Here is a 16,677-nt window from a genome sequence, read left to right as displayed (position 1 = left end):
AAAAAAAAAAAAAAAAAAAAAAAAAAAAAAAAAAAAAAAAAAAAAAAAACTTGTAGTGCTATGATGAGTGCTTTCCCATAGCATTTTCTTCAGCGTTTTCAATATTGTGGGTTGAAGTTCAAATTTCAGCTACAGTAGCTGGACAGTTCCACATAGAACAGACCTAAATGGGCAACATTTTTCTCTAAAGTTGCACCATGAAACACTAGCAATTAGGAACAGTTTATGTATATGTGTTTTATACACACACACACACACACACACACACACACATATATAACCCATATACTAAAAAAGGGTTTATATACAAATATATACATATTTGCATATATTTGTATATATTTTATATATACATATATTTGTATATATACTATATATGTATTTTATATATACACACATATATGTTTGTATATATACAATATATATGTATTATATATATATGTATATATTTTTGAGACATAGTCTTGCTCTGTTGCCCAGGCTGGAATACAGTGGTGTGATCTTGGCTCACTGCAACCTCTGTCTCCTGGGTTCAAGCGATTCTCATGCTTCAGCCTCCCAAATAGCTGCAATTACAGGTATGTGCCACCATGCTCAGCTAATTTTTGTTTTAGTAGAGACGAGGTTTCACCATATTGGCCAGGCTGGTCTTGAACTCCTGACCACAGATGATCCACCTGCCTCGGTCTCCCGAAGTGTTGGGATTACAGGCATGAGCCACCACGCCCTGCTGGGTTATATATTTTTAAGTTCTTTAATATGAAAGTTTCCATTTCCTACTTCCTTGCCACATGAAAGGCATTAGCAACAGGTTATATACCACTTCTCAGGGGCCTCTTGAGGACTTTGGAAGCTACAACTCTGTTGATTTAATATTGATGTTAGCTCGATATATTGTAAACATATAGTCATGTTCTACATAATGATCTTTCAGTCAACAGACCACATATACAATGGTCCTATAAGACTATAATGGAGCTGAAAAATTCCTATAGCCTAGTGATATAGTAGCTGTGATAATGTCATAGCTCAGTGCATTACCTTTTCAATGTTTGAATATGTTTAGACACACAAATACTTGCCATTGTGTTATAGTTGCCTACCGTATTCAGTATAGTAACATGCTGTATAGATTTACAGCCAAGGAGCAATAGGCTATACTGTATAGCCTAGTTGGATAGTAGGCTGTATCACTTGGGTTTGTGTAAGTGTAGTCTATGATGTTAGCACAATGACAAGATTGCCAAAGGTCTCATTTCTCAGAATATATTCCTATTGTTAAGCAGTTCTTGACTGTACATATAAATAATAATTCACATTACAAAACAGGGATTGGCAAACTTTTTCTGTAAAGGATCAGATAACAAGTGTTTAAGCTTTGTCATCTCTGTCACAGTTGCAGCCTGACCCCAAACAGTCATAGATAAAAGGGAAATGAAGGATCCTGACTGTGTTCCAGTAAAACTTTATTTACAAAAACAGAAGGTAGGCTGGATTTGGCTCAGTGGGTCCTAGTTTGCCAACTGCTACTATAAAGACTGGCTCTATATTACCAGATTATAAACATTATAATAATATTGCTGAATCTATCTATCTATCTATCTATCTATCTATCTATCTATCTATCTATCTACCTACCAATCATCCTCATAAGAAAAGAGCACTGATATAAACCATGAACAAACAAAACAGGACACAGGATTAGCCTATAGGAATCTTTCTTACCTCCTCGTGCAAAGCCAATCATGATGTCAGCAGTTCCCCATACAACTCTCCTGAAATGCAGTGGGATCTCTTTGCCCCACATGTTTAAAGCCTTTGACACTAATCGATCCACTGTAAAATGCGGTAAGTCTCGAGTATATGATACGATCCTAGCAGCAAACAAGAAAACAATGTTTGACCTCTTAGGAAACAGGCTTTATTGTTTTTGCCAAAATGAGCCAGAGCAGAACTAACCTGTAGGTGACTACTTTGGAAGTCCATTTTGGGCTATTTGGAAATAGTGAGTATTCTGCAACATCTGGCACTCCACATCTGGGCTTCTGCATTATTTCTATGATGTGGGAGTTTAACATTCCAGTTATAGGGAGGCCAAAGAATTTTTCCATCTCCTTGAGTTTGGATTCTAAACTGTTGGCATTTTTTGTTTCTGAGTCATAGAGATAAAATCTCTTGAGATAGTCCTATTGAAAAGAGAGTAATTAATCTATAGTTCTTGTTTATTATCTTCTTTTATCTTAGAAGCTTATACATCTCTTGCCTTTGGTTCCTGTGGATTCAAATAATGACCTGAAGACAGAATAATTACATAGTCACTGAGTAAAATAAGTGTGCATTAGTGAGGAGAAAATTTAATATTGCTAATGAAGCACTGGCATGCCATTTCATGAGCAAAAGAATCCCTCAGTTTTTAAAAAATCCCTTTAAATGTTTTGGGCAGAAATACAGTATACACTTTATAAAGCCCAGATGTGTATAAGAGCAATCAGGAAGCATGTACCAGTCTGTCCTCAGGGGTACAACTGGGACCTTCTCTCAGTGTTATCGTAGACCCTGTGGGGGAAATCTGAGGTCAACCAGCCCTCTCTAAGGTCCAGCTGAGATGTGGTTCCAGCTAAAAGTTAAAGGGTCTTAAAATTTTAGCTCTGGGAAAAGATATTAGCAAATTATTAAGTAGTTCAATTTAATAATCCGGTGAAGGAACCAAAGCTTATAGCAACTAAATGATTTATGTGCCCAGGTTCACACCTTAAATTAGTAGCAGAACTGGACTTGACTTTCCTGACTCCTAGGCCCTCTTTTCCCTCTTTCTGCTCATTCCATTCCCAGCCCCTCTTTCTGCTGGTAAATCTCTAGTCAAACCCACTTTGGGAGATTGTAGTATACAGTAGGTCTCCCAGGTTTATTCCACACAAAGTTGGGTTCCTGGGAATTTCTCTAAAGGTTCTCAGTATCTGGATATGATAATAGGAATCCAGCAGCACAAATACAACAACAAAAGTGAAGGAACTAACAATAGCAACCTCACAGGAACATTTTTAAGCACTTACTAGTGCCGGGCACTCATGTATTTATTTTATGTAAACCTCATAACCACCCTATGAAACAAGTATGGCATTGTTATCCCTATTTTATATATGAAGAAACACAGCTCAGATAAGTGAAATAAATTGCATAAGATCACCTCGTGAGTAACTGAAGGAGCCAGTATTTGAACTTAAGTGTTCTAACTTCTATACATTAGAAACATGTGTAGGGTTATATGATGCCTGATAGTATTGTTGTTAAAATGATTTAAACACTGACTCACTAATTTGCAGTTTATTTTGAGTAGATGGTAATGGTTACCTGTCTTAGGACAGCTCAGGAATATGCAATTTATGTAAGAAATCTTATTAATATTGTAACTTTTTTTCCTGTTGCCAACAGTTGTCTCATTAAGTACAACAAATACTTATGTTCATCCATGACAATTGATAACTGATCCTTTATTTAAAAACAAATAACCCATTTAATCCCTTCTAGAGCTACAGACTTTACCAAGACACCCTCTGGATGTGAGATGTGGTAAATCTTTGTTGAGATGACTTTTCCTGTTTTTTGTTAAACCTAGCTAACATCCCTCCGAGTAAAGAAACTCTAAGTTTCTGCTAACTTACACTCTAAGTAAAGAAACTAAATGCAAAGTACTCTTTCTGGAGAATTCATTAGGTGGAACCATATAAAATTGCTGTTTTGGAGATTTTAAAAGTTAAATACTAGTAACTTCATGTGGTTCAATCTAACTTATTATAACTGGAACTTTTAAAAGTCTAACTTAATGCGAATTAAAATTGACTTTTCTTATGCTTAAAGCCTAAATTTACAAATAATACTTATGAGTGATCATCCCATTAGTTGACCAAATAATAATGAGTAGACTGCTTATATTTATTAGACTGCTTATTAAGAAGCATATTAGAAAGAACATGATTTTTGAACCAGAAGCACTTGTCCTTGATTTCTATCTCTACCACTAATAAGTATATGAATCAATTTAACCTTGGTTTCCTCTTTTTATAGAACTAAGGATTAAATGTCACAATGTATATGTAAGTACTTTATAATCTACAATTGTTACATACATGCTAGTCGGTTTTGTTATCACCTCATTTACTTACTAGAGTACCCCGTGTGGTATAAAACACATAGTATTATTTTTTTCTGCTGGACACAGGAGAAAACAAAGTCAAAAGTTAATGCCTTGTCTATCGTCATTGACTTCTTGGAGAGTTGTAACTTCTATCCATGTTTTCTGACTTCAAATATCTCCATTACAAACAGTTTTGTAAATATACAAACAGTATATTTACAAATTGTATCTTAAGAGGCAATATTCTGTATGCTATAGAAAAAGAATCTCGTTATAATAAATAAAAATAAGAACTTAATTTAAACAATGTTTCAGGTATTGCGTTAAATGCTTTACAACACCCTCATTTGGTTGATACCAGGCTTATCTCCAACTTCCAAATTGGAAACCTGAAACTTACAGAAGTTTAATGACCTTCCTGAGTCTATCTACACAGTGAGTGGAGGGTTGGAACTCAAGCCTGATTAGAGCAGACTCTGAAACCTGCTTTTAATGGCTACTTGATGAAAACATATATTGCTTTTATAATCAGAAAAACTACCCCAAAGAAAATTCCACTGCAATGCTAACATGGGAAGGGAAATAATTGAAAAACACATTTCTTAATGTAGATGGCAAAAGAATGGAACCCCAAGTAAGTGGGCTGTGACATACCTGAGCCTGTTTCCACTGTAGCTCACTCATGCCTCCTGCCTCCCGAGGCAGCGGCAGGGCCAGGCTGCCAGGCAGCAGGCACACAGCACATAGCACGGTGAGTCGCATAGCTGCCATACAGAGACAATTGTTCTTGGACCTATGGTTGATTTGGTGTTTTCTGCTAGTGACTGCAGAAATTTATATAGCTTCTGAGCCTCGAATGTGGAAATAGGTGACTCATTTGAGTGTTTTCTTTCTTTTTAGAGTCTACAGAACTTTGAAAGTATGTGTTATTTTTCATTAACTAAAACGAGGAAGTATCACATCCTTATTGGCAGGAAGCACACAATGTATTTGTCTTTCAAAGGATTTTTTTTCTGTCTGCCGCATAAATTGAATCCATGAGAAACCTCATTTGTTTGCCAAAGGGAAATGACTGCTCACATAGGTCTTTTCAATTTAAAAATGTAGGAAAGCATCATTCAGGACATTATTGTACCATATATTTTTAAAGGATTTTTTAAAAATGGAAAGGCATGGAAAAGTGCACAAAACATATAAATAATGAAATATAATTAAGCAAATACTGTAACAGTCACCAAAGTCAAGAAATAGAACATCACCAACATCCTGTCGGTCTCTATACAGGTGAAAGATGGCAGGAGGCAGATGGAAATGCTGCTGTGTAGGTGGATTAATGGCCACCATAGAACTGTGTTGTGTCCCCTCAGTTTCCAGGTCCCTTGGCAGAGCAGTGATAATTCCCTTCTTTGGGTCTCCTTTTAATCAGTTTATGTCTTTTCTTAGTGGTGAACACTGCCTCTAATTCTTCTTGAATTAAACATGAAAAAATACCAAGCCAACAAAAATCTGCAAGCATGGGCTTAACTGTTCATCTGGCTTACTTATTCTGCTTCTCATTTTATAGTAACAGATTCTTCCAAAGCTAGACCTTCAACTTGGAAATCATTGTATCCAATTTTTTTCTTCCAATCACTCTGACTCTGGCTGCTACCCAGCTACAGGTAGGGATGCATTGGTCCTTAGTAGACAAAATGGTTATTCTACGTATAGCAGTAAGAATCCATTACCTACAGATTTAGCCCAATGACTCTATTCTTACCAAAGATGAAACTGAGGCCAAGATGACAATTTAACTTATATACTTCTCTCAGCTCACACAGATAGTAGCTCAGTGCTTTTTCTATCCCACTGCACTGCCTATTCATGTTGTAATAGGTCTGTCTCCTTTATTACATTATACATTACTTGGGAGGGCACCATGGCTTTTGACTCTAATACATCATGGGAAACACTCCAAATATGCTGGAGCTAAAAAATTTAATTAATCACATGTCACTTAAATTACACGGTAATTGAGCACTGTGAGCCAGCAAAGGTAAAATTTTCAGATCAGTTAATTAAATTTGTTCTCTTTACAGAGACGTCTTGATTCTGTATGGTCACAGTTTAACTAGAGTAATTGGTACCCTTAGTCAGAGTTTGACATATGATAAGGTGCATCATAAATATTTGTAGAATAATGAATATTTATGAACTCTACTTGAATCAGCTAAAATGAAATTATATCAGGTTTTGGTAATATTTGCATTGAATTAAAATCAAAAGGCATTTCCTCAAGTGAGTGAGCACATAAGCCACAAATTGGATGAAAATAAATGCAAAGACACATCCATGGCCAGGTGCAGTGGCTCACGCCTGTAATTCTAGCACTTTGGAAAGCTGAGGCCGGTGGACTGCCTGAGCTCAGAAGTTTGAGACAGCCTGGGAAACATGGCAAAACCCTGTTTCTAATAAAAATACAAAAATTAGCCAAGCATGGCGATGCATGCCTGTAGTCCTAGCTACTCAGGAGGCTGAGGCACGAGAACTGCTTGAACCTCAGAGGCAGAGGTTACAGTGAGCTGAGATCACTCCACTACACTCCAGCCTGGGTGACAGAGTGAGACTCTCAAAAAAAAAAAAAAAAAAAAAAGAAAAGAAAACAGAAAAAAGGCATATCCAATAAAGGACTGTTATCCAAAATGTACAAGTAACTTTTAAAATTCAACAATAAGAACACAAACAATCCGATTTCAAAAATGGGCCAAAAACCTTAACAGGCATCTTACCAGAAAAGATATACAGATAGTGGATAAGCATATGAAAAGATTCTTCACATCATATGTTACTGGGGAAATGCAAATCAAGACAGTAATGAGATACCACTACACACCTATTAGAAAGGCCAAAATCCAGAACACTGACAGTGGCAAATGCAGGATGTTTTAGTGGAAATGAAAAATGGTACAGCCACCTTGGAAGACAGTTTGATGGTTTCTTTCAGAATGAAACATACTCTTACCATATGATGCAGCAATGGTGCTCCTTGGTGTTTATCTTAAGGAGATAAAAATTTATGTTTACACAAAAAAATACATATGGATGTTTATAGCAGCTTTATCCATAATTGCCCAAACTTGGAAGCAATCAAGATGTCGCTCAGTAGGTGAATGAATACATGTACTGCGGGACATCCAGGCAATGAAATATTATTCAGTGCTAAAAAGAAATGAGCTGTGAAACCATGAATAGACGTGAAAGAATCTTAAATGCATATTATTAACTGAAAGAAGCAATCTGCGGGGCTACTTAGTGTATGATTCCAACTATGTAACATTCTGGAAAAGGCAAAATAGGTAAAATATCAGTAGTTGTGTGGGCTGGATGTGGGATTGGGGGATAAATGGGCAAAGCACAGAGAATTTCTGGGGCAGTGCATCTACTCTCTGTAATACTATAATGGTGGATTCATGTCATTTTACATTTGTCCAAACACATAGAATGTACAACACCAACAGTGACCACAAATGCAATGAACTTTGGGTGATTATGATGTGTCGGTGTAGGTTCTTCAATTGTAACAAATGTAGGCCGGGCATGGTGGCTCACGCCTGTAATCCCAGCACTTTGGGAGGCCGAGGCAGGCAGATCACCTGAGGTCAGGAGTTTGAGGCCAGCCTGGCCAACATGGTGAAACCCTGTCTCTACTAAAAGTACAAAAATTAGCCCGGTGTCGTGGCGGGCACCTGTAATCCCAGCTGCTCAGGAGGCTGAGGCAGGAGAATCACCTGAATCCAGGAGGCGGAGGTTGCAGTGAGCCGAGATCACGCCACTGCACTCCAGTCTGGGCAACAGAGTGAGACTCTGTCTCAAACAAAACAAACAAAACAAAACAAAACAAAAAACAAAACACACACACACACGCACACACAGAAACAAATGTCCCCTCTGGTGGGGATGTTGATAATGGGGGAGGCTATGCAGGTGTGGGGGCAGGAGGTGCACGGGACATCTCCGTACTTCCCTTTGAATTTTGCTGTGAACTTAAAACTGCTTTAAAAAAATAAAGTCTTAAAAAAGGTATTTTCTAGATTTTGTATTTTACACTTCTGTTTACTTTTAGCAATTCAAAGAGCATTAGAAATTACAAACACTTTAAATGAATTTTAGTAACTCCCTTTAATATTCACTCTTGAATAAGGAGAAAAAAAATCTCTTGTTCATCTAAATTGTAATTAGTGAAAAAAGACCCAGTGGAATCAAGTCCCACGTCCAGCCTTTAGAAGCTCGTGCTCTAGGGTGGCAATATCGGGAGGTAAATACTCTTAAAACCAAGTGACACTTGCTTATAGTGTGCCAAGTTACCAAAGAGAAGGGAACAGTTAATCCTTCTTGTGGGAATTGAGGAGTAATCCATACAAGAGGTAGCATTTTAGCTGGATTTTGGAGGGTAACTAGGAGTTCCTTGGAAAAAGGCATTCCAGGAAGAAGACATGGGAAGAGCATGGATATAGTAGAGTGAGCAGTAACGTGGCTGTGGTCAGGGCTGGTGAGTGGCTGGAAAAGCAAGTCGGGGTCAAGTTGTTGAGAGCGAGCCTCGTGTGCCAGGGAGTTTGGACTTTATTCCAAGGGCATCAAGGAATGTTTTAAAGGAAGAAAGCAGCATAATAAGCTTTGTAATGCTGTAAGAAAATGATACTAGTGATTGTAAAGACAGATTAGACAGATTGTGGAAGATGAGATGATGCTCTGTAGAGGGATATTGGAGAGGCAGATAGACCAAGCAAAAAGTTATTACAATAATCCAGGTGAGAGAGGGGGAAGATGAGTCCCTAAAGTAAGATTGTGACCATAGTGATGAGAAAGAGGAAGGAAATCCAAGACGTACGTAGAAAGTAAGATTGATAAAAACAAAACCAAACCAAAACTTGGGAGATGATTGGTTGCAGGAATGAGAAGAAAATCAAGGATGATCTGAGCCTAATAGACTTGGTGAGTGGTCATGCTGTTAATATGGAAACATGGCTTACAGGAAAAGAAACTAGGAGTTGATTTTGTGAGGGAAACAGATGTGGTTGTGGGAAAGCACAGACATCATGGACATCCTGGACACTGGGTTCAAGGCTTCAGCTGGAAATCGGGTCTGGAGCTAATGAGAGTGATCTGGTCCACAGGTTATGAGTGACTTATTTTTAAGGAAGGAAACTATGTTTTCTTAACCGGTAAAATATACATCATATAAAATTTACCACTTTCACCATTTTTAAGTGTCCAATTCCGTGTCATTAAGTACATGTACAACGTTATATAACTATCACCAGTATCCATTTTGAGAGCTATTTTGCCATTCCAAAGAGAAACTCTGTGTCCATTAACGAATAGCTCTCTTCTCCCCCCCCCCCACCTCCAGACTCTAGTAATCTCTACTCTGCTCTCTGACTCTAGCAATCTGACTATTCCAGGTACATCCAGTGGAATAGTCATACAATCCATTCCAGTGGCTATGCCACTGTAGAATACAATGTACTATACATTCCCACCAGCAATGTACTAGGATTTCAATTTCTTTGTATACTCTGTATTCAAAATAACATTTTTTATTTTTTAATTTTATTTTTAATTCTTAAAATTATCACGGCCATCTAAGTAGGTGTGAAGTGGTATCCCATGGTTGTTTTCATTTGTATTTCCCTAGCGACTAATGGATAACGCTGCACATCTTTTCACATGGTTGTTGTCCATTTGTATATCTTTGGAGATTGTTGTCCATTTGTATATCTTTGGAGAAAGGTCTATTCAAGTCATTTCTTATAGTTTTAACTGGGTTATTTGTCTTTGAGTTGCAGGAGTTCCTTATATATTCTGGATATCAAACCTTTATCAGATATGTGATTTGCAAACATTTTGCAAATTTCTGTGGGTTGTCTTTCACTTTCTTGATAATGTCTTTTGATGCACAAAGGTTTCTAATTTTGATGAAGTCCAGTTTATCTATTTTTTTCCTTGGTTGCTCATGTGTTTGGTGTCACATCTAAGAATCAATTGCCAAATCCAACATCACGAAGATTTATTTCTACATTTTCTCCTAAGAGTTTTACGGTTTTAGCTATTATATTTAGGTCATTGTTCCAGATGCTTTGATTCTGATAGATTTCCTTTTCATACCTTTGATTTCCCCGTGCTGTAGTGTGATTTTCTGCTTTGGTGATCTGAGCAGACTGACTTAACTTGTAATTATGTTAAAGGAGAGTCATTCAGCCCTGGTTACATTCCTTCTGTGTTACCGTGACCAAATATTTAACCTTTCTGAAATTCAGCTTCCTTATCCGAAAAAAGGAAACAGTACTTTTCCTTAGGGTTGTGGTGAGGATTAAATAAGAGGATTAAATGTTTAAAAGACTTAGTAGTGTTTTTGAAGCATAGTAAAAGCTCAGCAAATGCCAGCTAGTATTGATGTCATTGTTATTATTATGCTGAAAGTTTGTATGTAATATAATATAATTTTTCCCCATCTATGAATGTAGCATGGAGAACAGACATGTATAAAGGAAAAATACAAGGTTTAAATGATTCTGTTTCAATAATTTTTATTGATACCAATGTTTTCTGAGACACAACGAAGTAACTATCTTAAATATTTCAATGTGATTTGTTATAATAATCAACCAAAGTAATCTCCTTACTATAGAAGCTATTAACTTTTTAAACAACACAAGCACATCGTCTTTATATCAATAAAATCTTTGGGTGTACAATATGAACAACAGAACAAATTCATGGGAAAATAGTCACAAAATTGAAATAGGGTAAATCAGATAGGAAAAGTAATAGGATTTTAATTTCAAATGGAAACATTTTATATTCAAAAGCAGGATTTATGCAGAGAAAGGGAAGGTGGTGGAGCACCTTAGTGGATGCACCTGATGTTATGGGTGGCCCTCCCTCTGTTTGAGTGAGGGGCAACTAAACAAGGTGACATCTAAGCCTTTTGCAAGGCAAGTGTGAATTGCTGCAGCAACATCGCCTCTCAGTGCAGTTGCCGTTGCCCTGGTGCTCATGCGTCAGTGGATGGAAAGTTGTAGAACTACAGGAAGAAGGAGCATAAAGAGGAAAGGAAAGTGAGAGGAAAGTGAAGGAGAGGTTGGTCTGAGAGACTACAGCTTTCCTCAGATGCTGTGCTCTCAGAAACTTGCTCTCTCCACACCAAAGGGAGAAAGCAAAATCAGAACCACTTATTCTTCCTTTCTGTCTATTCCTTCCTTTCCCCCCAAACTCTAGCCTGTAAAGAATTTAGATGTTATTTAACTAAGTACCTCTCCCCTGCTTGCAAGAGGAAGGGCAGGGAAACTTTCAAATGGGGCTAGATATTTTTTTCCATCAGTGCCAGTTTTTACAAGTTACACTTCAGAAAGAAAGTGAAGTAATAATCCTTGTCCCAGCCTGACCTCTGAAGTAGGATGTAACTGTATGCTTGACCTCCTCCATACGGACTCACAGAAGTAGCTTTGTATAATAGATTTTACTGGTGAGTAGGGAGTAGGGATAGGCAAGTTTCAGCCCAGGATCATACTGTAGATAACTTAAAAAGTAATATTAAGCTTCCCTGTTCTTAAAAAAAAAACCTTTCACCAAATAGATCTTCTGCTCCTGCCCTGGCTTTTCCTATTCTATTTTCCTTCAGTCCTTCCAATGAACTTTCGTTCATTTTTTAAAATTAGGAGCCCTTTACTAATCTCTACGCTGTCTCCTTATAATGCAAGCATTCAAGGCCTTCCTTTCCATTGTCAAGCAGTTAGTTAGGTTTGTTGTTGCTGTTGTTTAAACAAAGACAGTTATTTCTCTAGAGAAACTGTGCCTACTGGTGAAACAAGAACTTAGCTGCTCAGCTGCGTCAGATAACATGAACTCCCCTTAGAGTTTGTATAGAGGTAATCGTAGTTATGACTATATTTTATTTTGTGATTTAAAACATAGAAGCAAATAATTTACTTCATATCATGCCTAGAACGGTAATGGCAAAAATTCTCTGAGTAATTAGTTGGACTATCTGAGAGTATTTTTGTCTTGAGTTACTCTCTAAATATTTGACCTTCCCTGTCCTCTCTTTTCTCATGTTTAGAATAATATTGAAAATTAATTAGACTAATGCTTAGAGCCAAAACATTTATTGGGACTTTTTATTGTATTGTTTATATCCATAGCTTTATGCAGTTTACAAAACTAAAATCAGCAATCATTCTTGAAGAAAGCTAAGCGCCTAGAGCTTGGACTGACTCAGGAGGAGGAGGGATAGAGATACCCACCACATCGAATCAGTTTGCCACTAATTAATCTGTCCAAAGGGCAGCCCCTGGGGTCTGGCTGGACCACACCACCACACTGTCTGATTCTTTTGAGGCCAGATTTGTGGTTCAGCAAGGGTGGTGTCTTCACTCATTTTTCTCATGTGGTTTTGGCTGACGGAATTTGCAAGTTTAAGACTGGTTTCAAGTTGGGCACAGTGGCTCAGGCCTATAATCCCAGCACTTTGGGAGGCTGAGGTGGGAGGATCACTTGAGCCCAGAAGTTCAAGACCAGCCTGGGCAACATAGGGAGACCCCCGTCTCTACACAAATAAAAAAAAAAAAATTAAGCCAGGGACACTGGATGAAGATGGCAGGTAGGAGGCAGGACTAGCTTTCAGCTCCCACTCTGATAGACAGAGCATGTGGAGACTCACATCGTGAATTTTTGCTCCAAGAACTATGGCAGGAACATAGCAGGAGAGCTGAGAGAATCCACAGACCCTTTGAAGGAACTAGATCACCTCTGTAGGCTCCCTGACACGCCAAAAAAACTGTGGGTCGGCTTGCTTTCTCAACAAGGAGGCTCATGATCTGGGGCAAGTTCTCAGCCCTGGTCACTGGCTGCCTGGTGGAAATACTCAGTGCTGTTGAGGGGACATGGTGGGAGTGAAACTGGTCTTTAGGACTGAAGGCTGAGTGGCAGTGGGGTGAAGCCTGTGACTGCTGGCTTTCCCCTGCTTCCCTGGCGACCTGTATGACTAAGCAGAGGTAGCCATAATCCCCCTGAGAATATAAATACATTGAACTGGGAACCACATTCCCATCCTTGACAGTAGCTGCAGCAAGTCCCACCCAAGGAGAGTCTGAGCTCAGACATACCTAATGCTGCCCCCACCTGGTGGTCTTTCTGTACCTGCCCTGGTAGCTGAACACAAAGGCCATAATCTCTTGGGAGCTCTATGGCCCTGCCCACCTCCTGAGAAACGTGAATACTTAACTAGGTGTCCCTAGGGCATGTTTGCATCCTCCCTATGGGACTGCAGCTGATGCACTCTTGAATGCGCCATTTCCTGGCTGAAGGCCAACCAACACAAAACCAGCCCACTAAGCAAAAAACACAACCAAGGACCCTCAGAGTTCACTTCACTCCCCTGCTACTTCCACCAGAGCAGGTGCTGGTATCCATGGCTAAAAGACCTGAAGATGGATCACATCACAGGACTCTCTGCAGACACTCCCCAGTACCAGCCCAGAGCCCAGTAACTACACTGGGTGACTGGACCCAGGAGAGCAATAACAATCACTGAGGTCTGGCTCTCAGGAAGCTCCATTCCTAGGGGAAGGGGGAGAATACCACATCAAGGGAGCACCCCGTGGGACAAAAGAATCTGAACAATAGCCCTTGATTCCCAGATCTTCCCTCTGACATAGTCTACCCAAATGAGAAAGAACCAGAAAAACACTTCTGGTAATATGACAAAACATGGTCCTTTAACATTTCCAAAAGATCATACCAGCTCACCAAAAATGGATCTAAACCAAGGTGAAATCTCTGAATTGCCAGAAAAATAATTCAGAAGGTCAATTATTAAGCTAATCAAGGAGGCACCAGAGAAAGGTAAAGTCTAAATTAAAGAAATCAAAAACATGATACAGGATGTGAAAGGAAAATTCCTCAGTGAAATAGCATAAATAAAAAACAGTCAAAACTGGAAATCAAGGACACACTTAGAAAAATGCATAGAATCAAACAAGCAGAAGAAAGAACTTTAGACCTTGAAGACAAGGCTTTTGAATTAACCCAATCCATCAAAGACAAAGAAAAATAAGAAAAGAATGAACAAAGCCTCCAAGAAGTATGGGACTATGTTAAACATCCAAACCTAAGAATTACTGCTGTTCCCAAGGAAGAAGAGAAATCTAAAAGTGTGGAAAATATATTTGAAGGAATAATTAAGGAAGACTTCCCTGGCCTTGCTAGAGATCCAGACACCAAATACAAGAAGCTCAAAGAACACCTGGGAAGTTCATCACAAAAAGATCATTGCCTAGGCATATAGTCATCAGGTTATCTAAAGTCAAGATAAAGGAAAGAATCTTAAGAGCTGTGAGGAAAAAGCATCAGGTAACCTATAAAGGAAAATCTATCAGATTAACAGCACATTTCTCAGCAGGAACTTTATAAACTAGAAGGGATTGGGGTCCTATTTTTAGTCTCCTTAGACAAAACAATTATCAGCCAAGAATTTTGTATCCAGTGAAACTAAGCTTCATAAATGAAAGATACAGTCTTTTCCAGACAAACAGATACTGAGAGAATCCGCCACTGCCAAGCCAGCACTACAAGAACTGCTAAAAGGAGCTCTAAATCCTGAAACAAATCCTGGAAACACACCAAAATAGAACCTCCTTAAAGGATAAATCTAGCAGGACCTATATAGCAATATCACAATGAAAAAAAAATCAAGATATTCAGGCAACAAATAGCACAATGAATAGAGCAGTACCTCATATCTCAATACCAACATTGACTCTAAATGGCCTAAATGTTCCACTTAAAAGACACAGAAAGCATAAGAATTCACCAACCAAGTTTCTGCTGTTTTCAGAGACTCACCTAACACATAAGGACTCACATAAAGTTAAAGTAAAGGGGTGGAAAAAGATATTCCATGGAAATGGACACCAAAGGCAAGCAGGAGTAATTATTCTTACATCAGACAGAGCAAACTTTAAAGTGACAGCAGTTAAAAAAGACAAAGAGGGACATTATATAATGACAAAAAGACTAGTCCAACAGGAGAATATCACAATTCTAGATATATATGCACCTAACACTGGAGCTCCCAAATTTATGCAACAATTACTAGTAGACCTAAGAAATGAGATACATGGCAATGCAATAATAGTGGGGACTTTAATACTCCACTGACAGCACTAGACAGGTCATCAAGACAGAAAGACAATAAAGAAACAATAAACTTAAAGTATACCCTACAACAAACAAACAACAGATATTTATGGAACATTCTAGCCAACAACTGCAGAATATACATTCTATTCAGCAACATGGAACATTCTCCAAGATAGACCATCTGATAGGTCACAAAACAAGTCTCAGTAAATTTAAGAAAATTGAAATTATATCAAGTACTCTCTCAGACCACAGTGGAATAAAATTGGAAATCAACTCCAAAAGGAGCCCTCAAAACCATGCAAATACCTGGACATTAAATAACCTACCCCTGAATGATCGTTGGGTCAGCAATGAAATCATGATGGAAATTAAAATATTTTTTGAACTGAATGATACTCCTCAGAAGGAAGTCTAACATTATGTCATATCCTAGTCATTCCTTGAAGTTTATTATCCCTACTCTCTTCAATTTCCAAGCTCCCCAAGACTCACTCTCCCTCATCAGCTCTTAGGATCTATATAGGTTATCTATGCCTCAGCGAGATCGTTAGCCTCCATTAACACTCCCACTTACATTTTAATCCTATGTCTATAACTGAGGTTGGTCATCTCCTTTTCAAGAGATTTCAAGCATCAGGAAATACATAAGAGACATTTTGGAGAAAGAGAGCTCTTCCTGACTGTTCCTATCTCCCTACTTTTTTCATTTAGTTACCCTCTACTTTGCCAATGCCTAGTCTGTCTCTTGGCCTTTATTACATGATGAGGGTCTTGTTACTAATTTTTTATTGACTATAATTGTTCTTCTCAAACCTCTCTTCAGGCGCCCTTGGCTATCCTAAGGGTGTGGCATGAAGTATCTCTCCATAGGTGGGGAAAGTTCTTTGATATCTTATGTTTCATTTTTAATAATTCATGCCAATTTTACATTTTAATTAATAATATCTTTAATTAAAAGTCTTCCATTACTAAATCTTTAAGCAAAACACAATAAAAGAGTTAGCAAACAGATACTTCAGGAACTTTGTTTTGAGGCACTGGTCTAATGCTTTATGAGTATTTAATCTTTGCAATCCTAGGAGGTAGCTATTGTTGTTAATCTCAGTTTTACAGATGAGGAAACCAAGGCACAGAGAGGTTTAGCAACTTGTTCAAGGTCTCATGAGCTCCTAAATATTGGAGCTGGGATTTAAAACTCGACAAAATCTGATGCCTGAGTCTAGAAATCTAGACTTTATCACTTCTATGCTCTTAAACACTTTCGGTTAAGGGTCTGAACCACTTTTCTGTGACCCTGCCTACCCACCCTTCTTCTACCTCCCATTCACCCTTGAAGGTATAAGTGACCTAAATTTGTGAAG

The 16,677-nt window shown here is 38.2% G+C and overlaps 1 protein-coding gene across 1 annotated transcript in view; it reads right to left on the bottom strand.

Moving 5' to 3' along the window:
• MMP7 (matrix metallopeptidase 7) overlaps positions 1-4,976 on the bottom strand; it is an 11,269-nt gene extending 6,293 nt beyond the window's left edge. The window contains exons 1-3 of the mRNA XM_017850086.1: positions 4,790-4,976; positions 1,960-2,186; positions 1,726-1,874 (exon numbers count right to left, since the gene is read on the bottom strand). Coding sequence (XP_017705575.1) covers positions 1,726-1,874; positions 1,960-2,186; positions 4,790-4,906 — 493 coding nt within the window. The 5' untranslated portion in view covers positions 4,907-4,976. The remainder of the gene's footprint in view (positions 1-1,725; positions 1,875-1,959; positions 2,187-4,789) is intronic.
• Positions 4,977-16,677: the final 11,701 nt, after the last annotated feature.

Source organism: Rhinopithecus bieti, unplaced genomic scaffold (assembly GCF_001698545.2).
Source record: "Rhinopithecus bieti isolate Rb0 unplaced genomic scaffold, ASM169854v2 scaffold_33302, whole genome shotgun sequence".
Classification (NCBI taxonomy): domain Eukaryota; kingdom Metazoa; phylum Chordata; class Mammalia; order Primates; family Cercopithecidae; genus Rhinopithecus; species Rhinopithecus bieti.
The sequence above is the reverse complement of the archived record's forward strand: the minus strand, read 5'-3'. Positions and strand labels throughout refer to the sequence as shown.